Consider the following 10,624-nt stretch of genomic DNA (forward strand, 5'->3'; position numbering starts at 1 on the left):
TCGTCATTGGTCAATCGCTTCTGGAGTTTGCGCTGTGTTTTTGTGGTTCAAACCAAGTATGCTTGCGCTTAATTGTTGTTATGTGCGAAGCGACACACAGAAACCAGGAACAAAATATAGTCAATCTTTATAATGTAGGCCTATTGTCCCCCAAAAACATGAAAAATGAATATTAATAAAATCAGACTTTGAATAACCCACTTTGTAGTTTTAACAAAGAAAAAATAATGTTTTCATTAAATAGGCTAAACTGTTCAATTCAACCAAACAGATTGACTGGCAGCCAATTTGACTAATTTTAAAAATAATTTTGTTTTCGATCCAATTTTTGGTCAAAGTGAACAACTATTATGTGACATTAAAATGTCATATTAAAAATAAAACTAAACATTATTTTTTCAGGGGGACAATAAATTATAATATGAACTGATCGTGTCACATCCACAGATATTGATGACTCTGACGCACATAACTTTTTTCCAATGTTATACCATTTTTTTAATACGTCATTTTAATGTCACATAATAGTTATTCACTTTAACCAAAAATTGGATAGAAGATTGTTCTTTGTTTTTCTAAAGGAATTGAATAACCTTATTTTGTATACTGCATATTGGCCTTTTAATTTTATTAATCTTCATTTTCATGTTTTTGGAGGACAAACATCTTTAATTACAAATAGTTTATATTTACATATAAACTTTATTCAGATAGTAGTAGCATAATAGTAGTTATTTTATTTATAGGCCGGAATATTGATGTAAGTATTTATTTATTTATTCATAGGAATCACCTTTAAACACCGCGGTGGCACACATTTATCAGCTAATGGTGCATCCAATTAACAGACAAAATTACAAATAACATAAGCCACAACGTTCTAACTAATACCGGACATAACCAAATATAACAGAAAACAAATTGTAAACTAATTAATTAAATATGTATGGAAATTATTATATAATACTTAAACTGTACAATATATATAACTAAAAACAAAAGTAAATAAAAAACAACAAAAAAAATAGATATAATTAAAATAAAAAATAATAAAACTTACAAATTTACAGATACATACTCATAAAGACATCTGTAGATTTTTTTCTATTCATTAATCAATTTGTTACGTGTTGAGAGAGGTAATGCTGTAGATCTAGTATCCCATTGCTTTCATTAAATATCTTTTACAATAAAAATCAAACATTTCTCCTAATGTTTCATTTTCAGTGAATAAATTGTAAACACGGTCTGTTGTCATTATCACTTGTGCTCATTTTGAAGGAGATTTGACCGGACGACAATTAAATCCTTTGCGCATGCGTTATGGTTTTAGTTCCAAGGCTATGTAAGCTTCCAGCACAATAGAATAATAATGTAGATAGTATTTTGCAAAAGGTTGGACGCTGTGTGTAGGCTTTTTTCTAAGTTCAAACAATGTTGACAAGATACCGTTTTGTGGTAGCTACAAATATACTCCGTAGTACGATTGCCAGGCGTCCAAAACAAAGATGTAGGTGTACTTCTAGGACGGAACCTCACTCCTCGAGCGAAGATATCTACAGAGAAGACAGAGAATTAAAACCATACAAAAGTATTCCTTTAGTCGGATTGCCATTCATTGGAAATATTCCAGATATAATCAGGAAAGGCTTTGGGTCTATGCATTTGAATCAGGTAATAGTTACTGTGTATATTTTGAGTGATAGGTCACGTAGCATAGGCCAAAACAATTGTATAATCAACACTTTTATTGTTCTTCAGATTATCAGCTCTCTTTTTAAACTTCTAGTAACCCATAAAATGGCCTTATAAAATGAATAAAGTAACTAAAATGATGATATGATACAATTTTTTTCCCCTTCAATAAATGCAAAATTACCAATTCAAAGTCTGATTTATAAAATAATCTTTATTTTATGATTTTTGGGGACAATACATCTTTAACGTAAATAATATCTCCTGCTTCCCTTATCACAAAAACAATAATTTAACAGTTTGTTATTTTAAAATTAAGAACAATAATTTTATTTTCTTTTAAGGGAAAAATGAAACAATCTGTTTATACTGTTGGTAGATAATGTTCGCATGACCTAGTACGATTATATAACCGTCCTTGGATCAAAGCTTGAGGCATGACAACAATTCTGTTTCCTAAAAAATGTCCTACAAGGCCATATAATACATGGCTGCAGTCGCGTGCTCAAATTTGAGTTAGTGTTTCCCGACCGACCGACCGACCAACCGACCGACATAATGAGATGTAGAGTCGCGTTTGCACGCGACTAAAAACTACTTCTAGACGATGGAGCATTGGGGCAAATTTCTCAATACTCAATACCGTATTTATTTTGATAACTAGAATAAATAAAACTTGTTTCCAATTCAGATTGAACTGCGCAAGAAACATGGTGTGTTGTTTCGTATTCATGCTGGGCCAGAGGAAACGTTAAGTATTGTTGATCCGACCCTTGTGAAGGAGTTGATGCACCAAGAGGATAGAAATCCAATTCGTATTAACATTGGACCATGGAAGGCTTACAGAAAATTAAGGGGTGTTGAATGCGGATTAGTAACATTGTGAGTAGCAAGCCATTCAATCGTGACGCGTTATTGTGATGACATGGATGGAGTTGTTACCGTATCCTTTTTATATAATTTGCGAACATTCCGTGCTTTGTTTTTATTTCCAATTTTTTCTTTTGTATAAATTCCAGTCGCCTAATAAATGTTCTTATTGTTGTTAAATGTAGAAGTCTGCTATAAAGTGCTTAATACACACATTTTTCACTCGGTGACGAAAGTTAAGTATTATCAACACTAATATGCACCCGATCTCGGTACTGTATCTATATTTCTCCAGTAGGCATATAGAAATATTTGTATGTATCTCCGGATATCCTATTATCTAACCTAACCCTTAACCTAACATTACATGATACAGGCACTGCATGTGAAAATGAGATGATGTATTAGGCCGACCAAACATACCTATGATCATTATACTTGGCAAATATTGTAGGTGGAGACACACCACTGATTATACTGACATTATAATAATTATAAGTAAATAAATAACATACATTTATATTTAAAGTTTAAATTCCAGGCCTACTATTAAATATCATTTTTCTTCATTTTTATTACAAATAGGGCCTACACCGAGATAACATTGACCTCATCTGGTATAAGTTCAAATTATAAACGACATGTACATGTTGAAAATATTCTTTCTTTTGCACAGTTGTGATGAGGCTCATAATAATGAACAAGGCCATACATGGCTGCAGTCGCGTGCTCAACTTAATGTTTACCGACCAACCGACCGACCGACATAGTGAGATGCACGCGACTAAAACAATAATAAATGGAAAATATTTAGAAAAAAAATGTCCCATTTCAAATCATGTTATTGATTGGACTAGTTGATATCAGCCGCCATATTTATAACACGGCTTAGCAGATGCTTGTGTCACGGACGCCAAAACAAAACATACAAAAGCAAACAAAAAATATAGATATATATATAAATTACAAAAAAAGAAAATTGGGAAGAAAACAAATTCACTATTACCAGTGCTCATTGGTCTTGAAAAAATATATTTAAACATTATAATAGACTAAATATTAAAATGTGATTTTAAAATTGTTCTCGCCATTTAATGAAATAAACATTCATTATTTTGTTTAACTAAATAGCTGCTAAATATTGAAAGGTTTGTAAACGAAATAACAAACATGTTTTTTTTTCTTTTAAATCAGAGATCATGAGCCATGGCGAAAGTCCCGAAATGTCCTCAGCAAGCGTATGCTACGACCAAAGGAAATTACACAATACATGGGAAAATTAAATGTTGCAGCGGACGATTTTATTGATAGAATGATAAGACTGATGGAACATGAAGGAGATACAATAAACCTTAATCAAGATGGCGGCATCGTACCAGAGATTAATAACGAATTTTACAAGTGGGCAATGGAATGTAATGTGTAATCTTCTTGTTATTATTTGTTTGTTCTTCTCTCTTGTTTAATAATTTTTTTCGGTAGTTGATCATTATGTTTATTAGGTCCTATACTACAAAGATACAATTTGGCCGCCATGTTGGATCCACGATGGCGGAGAATTCAAATGTAATGTATACAAACCTCCCCACTACAATTCCGGCCATTTGTATACACAATGCTTGCATACATAAACACGGTGTATACTATAGTATCTGAAATAGAACACTACCTATAAACGTATGCGCAATGCAGAGTAGGCGAGAAGAATGGGCCATATTTCAACGTAACACACAGCATGCATGTAACGTTTTCGACTGGACAAATTAAGATAGTATTTAGAATCAAGGATTTCTAGAGAAACTAAATATGTAAATATACCTGTCTATATAAAATGCACGGGAATGATACCACTTTATCCGTCATCCAACCTCAACTTTTCATTTGACAATAAAACCTATATCACGTTTGTTTAAAGTTAATGAAAATATTTCCATTTTTACCACCAGCTGTGGCAATTGTTCTTTTTGATGTTCGTCTCGGATGCCTTCAAGATCCTATTCCTTCTGATGTACAGACGTTCATAAATGCTATTAATGATATGTTTTGCAGTTTAGCACCACTTTTTCTTTTACCACTACGTTGGCATATTTCACTGAACACAAAATCTTGGAGGAAGCAAGTGGAATCATGGGATACTATTTGGAATACCGGTTTGTAAACACAATGATGATCGAATAATTTTCGCATTAATAATTAAGAAAAGTATTACAATTTGTTATCATTACTTTACTGTGATAGATAGAGTATATAAATATGATTTAACATAATTAATATTCAGTAATGGGTTGGATAGCCAAGTGGTTAGGACACTAGACTGTCATACAGATAGACCCGGGTTCAATTCCCGACAACTCCCAGTCCACTCAGCTGTAAATGAGTACCTGGTTGAAAATGCTAGGGAGAAAAAAGGCGGCGTGGAAAGGAACTAGCCACCCTACCACATAATGCCGAGGCTTAGTACAATGAGCTCCTAACAGCTCATTCCCATATACATGGCTGCAGTCGCGTGCTCAAGTTAGTATTTACCGACCAACCGACCGACCGACATAGTGAGCTGCTGAGTCGCGTTACACGCGACTTAAAATATGACATTGAATGAATAAAGTTGGTGGTTATCCACGAAAGATAAAAAAATGATGTTCGAATTTTCCATTCGAATTTAAATTAAATATAATTTAATGTGTTGGTAGGTAATACGAAGATATAAATAAACCTAGTAAAACCAATAGTTACTAATTATAATAAGAACGTGAAATGGATAAGCATAAGTCTATCTGAAGATCGTTTAACGTGAAATACCGTGTAATAGACGTCCGTGTTCCACCTACTTTATAAATACATATATATATAATTTAACCAACCTGAAACATTAATTCCATTAACAAAAATGTGAAGTTGGTATTGTGAAATTTGTCGTGCAACAAATAATGGCAATTTGTAGATTCATTATAAATTATTATTAATGTTATGTTTTTTATGTTATTTTTTTAGCTATGAAGTATATCAATCTAAAGTGTGAATCTATCAGTGAAAATAGCAACGTAAATGAAAACCAAGAAGTAGATCTGCTAACATATCTAATAACCAATGACAAGCTTTCAATGAGTGAAATATGCGGCAGTCTTGTTGAATTTATGCTTGGTGGTGTGGACACAGTAAGTCCTACAGTGGTAGCTAGATTCATCTTGTCATCTCAGATTTAGATGTTAGAATAGAAAGTACAAGGCATCTTAATCGATTCATATTGTTTGGGATGCATACCAACACCAATTCGTGATTCCAAACTCTCATTCAAACAAACTTGCCAGGAGTTTAAATCAATTTCACACAAAAATACAAACATAACAAAAACATACGAAAGAAAATGGTGGAGAAACAAAACAAATAATAAAAATAGGCAACTTAACAGGAAACTATTGTAATATATTATATGATGAATTTGGTGTTCGCTCCTAGAGAGGGAGAAATTTCTTCAGTTGGATATATTCATAAGAAAGATAAAAACAAAACAGTTATAAGTAGATTGAAACTTCACGGATTGTAGTACAGTACTACATACAATTAAAATTGAATTGTCATATAATTATCGAAGTTTGTACTGTTAATTAAGTATGTTCTGTCATTGAGCGTAATTTGAATTTTAATGAAGCACATTCAAAGTCAGTGTTATCAACTGATCAATTATTTGCCATTGTTGTTTTTTGCCTCCTGTATTATAAGTACTAGTATTAAAATACTGTCAAATTGGCTTTTTTTATCGCCTACAGACATCAAATACATTACTGTGGGCCATGTACGAATTGGCTAGAAAGCCCGAGTGTCAGGAAAATTGCATAACGAGTTAGTAAGTGTTTTGAAAGGGAAACCCTTGACAAAAGACAACGTACAGAATCTTCCATACCTTAACTGCGTCATCAAAGAAACGTTGAGGTACCTTTTACAATTTTACTTAATTATTTACTTTTTGAGAAAGAGTGATTTATTATATAATACTTACCGAGTATAAGGAGATATTCAAGTAGGAGAGAGACAGAAGTATAAGTGAGAGATGAGCCGAGTGCAAAAGAGAACCGGGTCCTTATCCAAGAAGACTTGTTATACCACCAGAACAATGGTCGAGGAGTTACTTGAACCTATGCCGATTGTATAGCTATGGTTTGCTACAAGAAAGAGAGACGAGTGAACATATTGATAGGCAAGTACATGAAGGAGCCGAGTGCAAAAGAGAACCAATTACACGAGCTAAGTGCTGTAGAGAGTCAAGTATAAATGTGAAACAATTTGAGAGAAAAAGTGACCGAAAGAGGCGAGTGCAACAGAGAACCGAGTACAAGAGCCAGATGCTGTAGAGAGTCAAGTGTAACTTAGAAACAAGTAGTAGAGTAATTGAGTACAAGTGAGAACCGAGTACAAGAAGCAGGTGCAATAGAGAGTCAAGTGTAAGTGTGAAATAATCGAATGAAATGAAAGTAAAGTGTACGGAAGAGGCGAGTGCAACAGAACCAAGTACAAGAGACAGGTGCAGTAGAGAGTCAAGTGTAACTTAGAAGCAAGTAGAGTAGAGAGTAAGTGAGTGCAAGTGAGAACCAATAACAAGAGCCAGGTGTGCAGTAGAAATTCAAGTAACTTAGAAACAAGTAGAGTAGAGAGTAAGCGAGTGCAAGTGAGAACCGAGTACAAGAGCCAGGTGTGCAGTAGATAGTAGTCAAGTGTAACTTATAAACAAGTAGAGTAGAGAGTAAGCGAGTGCAAGTGAGAACCAATTACAAGAGCCAGGTGTGCAGTAGAAATTCAAGTAACTTAGAAACAAGTAGAGTAGAGAGTAAGCGAGTGCAAGTGAGAACCGAGTACAAGAGCCAGGTGTGCAGTAGATAGTAGTCAAGTGTAACTTAGAAGCAAGTAGAGTAGAGAGAGTAAGTGAGTGCAAGTGAGAACCAATTACAAGAGCCAGGTGTGCAGTAGAAATTCAAGTAACTTAGAAACAAGTAGAGTAGAGAGTAAGTGAGTGCAAGTAAGAACCGAGTACACGAGCCAGGTGTGCATTAGAGAGTTAAATGTAACTTAGAAACAAGTAGAGTAGAGAGTAAGTGAGTGCAAGTAAGAACCGAGTACACGAGCCAGATGTGCAGTAGAGAGTTAACTGTAACTTAGAAACAAGTTGAGCAGAGGGTAAGAGTAAGTAATGCAAATGAGAAGCGAGTACAAGAGGGAGTTTTGCACTCAAGTGCAATAGAGAGTTATAGATGAGAGAGAGGGGATAAAAGAAGAAGAGAGGTGGGAATTGGAATTGTTTGAAAGGGGAAGGATGGAAGGAGAGTCGACACATGATTTTCTAACAATCCTCAGTGTACAGTACAGTATTAAATACATTGCATTTGTGATGAGCATGTTAGGCCTACTGTATATCCGAGGTGGTAAATGCTTAATTAAATGTTGCCAAGTTTTTGCAAATAGTATTGACAGACACTAGCGTCCAAACAAACTTTTTTGTTGCAATATTCTACTAAATATACCTTTATTAAGCAAAGTATTTGCAGATTCAGTATAAAAAGAAGTAATACTTTTACAGGTTGTATCCAGTTATCCCAAATCATAGCAGAATACCACAGAAAGATATAACTATTGGAGGCTATAATATTCCAAAAGGAGTAGGTATAATTTTATTTGTAGTCACAAAAATACGTATTTTAACCGACCGATATAACCGGCTAACGGATCCATTTTAGTACTACTAACCCTTCCCTTGATTAACAAGACCATACACATTGCTGCAGTCGCGTGCGCAAATATGAGTTAGTGTGAAAAGTGTTTATCGACCGACCGACCGACATAGTGAGCTGTAGAGTCGCGTTTGAACGCGACTAAATATAGAATTTGTCCTAGTATAGTTACGAATTGTATACTTCCTTTTTTTTCTACTTCAACCAGACGACCGGTTCCTGAATTATTAGGGATTTTCGACGACCGAGGACGACGACCCTACGGTCACGTCAATCGATGTCGTCGCCTGGTCCTTAAACCATCAAATGTTGAGAGACACACGTTCCAATATCTATGCACTATGAAAAAGAATTAGCATGACGTAGTTTGGTCGTCGGTCGCAAATCGAATGGCCATTTTAACACTTATAAGTGTAAAAAAGAAAACAGTTACATTCACAATGTACTAATCATGGACCTGGCTTCAATGTGAATGTAGTTTTGAAATTGTTCTCTATACAAAAAATTATGGTACAACAATCTGCTATTTATTTAGTAATATTTTCCAGACAAATGTTCGAACAGAAAATTATGCTATGTCCAGGAGTGAAGAGGTGTTTGAGAATGCAAACGAATTTCAGCCTGAGCGATGGCTTAGGGAAAATGTTGACAGCAAGTTAAATGCATTTGCGTCACTTCCGTTTGGTTTTGGAACCCGTATGTGCATTGGTAAGAAAACTTTTTTTTTTAAACAAAACAAGTTCAACTATTACAGTACAGTATTTATAAAAAGAGAAAACAAAATCAAAAATTCTTATGAGCAAGACAATTTCTATTGAGCAAGTTGCTATATTTCAATTACGCGTGTCTGGTGAGTTGTAAATCTACATCATCGGTAAGAAACCAATACGTATACGGTATTTTTTATTTTGTTTTTAGGAAAACGGCTTGCTGAAATGGAAGTCAGAATTTTACTTGCTAAGGTAAAGGAACTATCTTTTGTACTGAATATAAAACATTCCGAAGGGACACAAATACTACCGAACATGCCACTAACATTACAGTGCCTATTCCAATATATTATTCTGGCAAGAATTTGTAGGCATACACATCTAGCATCACTAAAATATAAGGTCAAAAGAACAAACATCCATTTTACTCCGGCCTAAAGGTTTATTTACACTAGACACCGATAAACGATAAATAGTTAATATGCATATTTCTACATGAAACAAAAGAAATATAAAATGTTTTCACCATAGAATTTCTTTTGTTTTATATAAGAAAAATGTATGCTAAGATATATTCTACATCATACATTTTTATTTTCAGATATGTCAGAAGTTCTTAATAAAGCCCAACAGTGACGAAGAGCTTGTTGGAAATTTGAGAATTATATTGATTCCAGAGAAAGATGTTCCACTCAGATTCGTGATTAGAAACCAACACGATTAATTTTTTTTTAATCACCAAAGAAGAGAATGAATCACCAAATGAAGAGAATGGTGAAAATAGATAATATGGCACGCCAAACTGATTGATTAAAAAATAGGTATCTTAGCAAGTATAAATGTCAACTTGATGTGTCATAGACCTAAGCTCTTTAGTAAATAACTCAATGTAAAAAAACAGTAGGCCTAACGGTGAAATTCCCACTTCGGCGGATAGAAAAATAACGAGATCGTCGAAATTGTTATTGGGAAGAAAAGATTGTAAATATGTTATGCACTTATAATGCAATAAAATATAATGAAGAATTAGGTATTGTTTTAATTAACATGCACGTTTAATCAATAAAACAAAAGGCAACCTGGACAGAACAACGCAATAGTATAGAATATATAGTCACATGCATACTTAATATAACGGATGTCCAAAAAATACATTTTAATTGTAACACAACCTTGGCGGCCCTATGCATATGTGTATGAATCTTTCATGAAAATAGCATAAAAGAGATGGTCATTCTTAAAACTTTCTACACAGGTAAATTTAAATTTACATTATACAATATAAAATATTATTCCTCCTCCGAATTAACGCCGCCAACCCCACCCACCGCTAAAAACCCTCCTGAGCGATAAACAGGTGCGTTTGTTCGATTAAATACGGTATTTTTAAATGGAAAAAATATCTCGTAAACTAGAGACTACTCTGTATAAAAATCATTTTCTTCATAATTTATAACAATGTGTTCCATGCGAGTCAATTTGGAACCGCAGAACACAATGCTATATAAATACGTTTCTTCATATTCTACAGCATTGTGATCAAGAGGTGCTAATTTCGAACCATAGAACACAATGCTATATAAATACGTTTCTTCATATTCTACAGCATTGTGATCAAGAGGTGCCAAT

General features: G+C 33.9%; 2 protein-coding genes across 3 annotated transcripts; both read left to right on the forward strand.

The window, feature by feature from the left end:
* Positions 1–1,404: 1,404 nt before the first annotated feature.
* Positions 1,405–8,965, forward strand: LOC144850850 (cytochrome P450 27C1-like). Of its 2 annotated transcripts, none has more exons than XM_078708329.1 (7): positions 1,405–1,674; positions 2,387–2,577; positions 3,760–3,980; positions 4,512–4,715; positions 5,557–5,720; positions 8,135–8,213; positions 8,834–8,965. In XM_078708329.1, exons 1-6 carry the CDS (start codon positions 1,435–1,437, stop codon positions 8,159–8,161), a joined length of 1,047 nt encoding a protein of 348 aa, XP_078564455.1. In that variant the 5' UTR covers positions 1,405–1,434; the 3' UTR covers positions 8,162–8,213; positions 8,834–8,965. The 2 variants fall into 2 exon arrangements, with proteins under 2 accessions (XP_078564455.1, XP_078564454.1); XM_078708328.1 differs by lacking the exon at positions 8,834–8,965 and adding an exon at positions 6,333–6,495.
* Positions 8,861–9,719, forward strand: LOC144850500 (1,25-dihydroxyvitamin D(3) 24-hydroxylase, mitochondrial-like). The gene is made up of 3 exons (XM_078707781.1): positions 8,861–8,993; positions 9,204–9,247; positions 9,597–9,719. Exons 1-3 carry the CDS (start codon positions 8,861–8,863, stop codon positions 9,717–9,719), a joined length of 300 nt encoding a protein of 99 aa, XP_078563907.1.
* The last annotated feature ends 905 nt before the right edge of the window (positions 9,720–10,624 follow it).

The sequence above is a fragment of the Antedon bifida genome, chromosome 8, assembly GCF_963402885.1.
Source record: "Antedon bifida chromosome 8, ecAntBifi1.1, whole genome shotgun sequence".
In the NCBI taxonomy this organism is placed as follows: Eukaryota; Metazoa; Echinodermata; class Crinoidea; order Comatulida; family Antedonidae; genus Antedon; species Antedon bifida.

Bases quoted from the DNA above. Each gene is read 5' to 3' on its own strand.
- LOC144850850 (XM_078708328.1), top strand. From the start codon at position 1,435: ATGTTGACAAGATACCGTTTTGTGGTAGCTACAAATATACTCCGTAGT. The intron at 1,675-2,386 runs GTAATAGTTACT...TTTCCAATTCAG, and splicing joins GGTCTATGCATTTGAATCAG to ATTGAACTGCGCAAGAAACA. The intron at 2,578-3,759 runs GTGAGTAGCAAG...CTTTTAAATCAG, and splicing joins GAATGCGGATTAGTAACATT to AGATCATGAGCCATGGCGAA.
- LOC144850500 (XM_078707781.1), top strand. From the start codon at position 8,861: ATGTCCAGGAGTGAAGAGGTGTTTGAGAATGCAAACGAATTTCAGCCT. The intron at 8,994-9,203 runs GTAAGAAAACTT...TTTTGTTTTTAG, and splicing joins TGGAACCCGTATGTGCATTG to GAAAACGGCTTGCTGAAATG. The intron at 9,248-9,596 runs GTAAAGGAACTA...TTTTATTTTCAG, and splicing joins TCAGAATTTTACTTGCTAAG to ATATGTCAGAAGTTCTTAAT.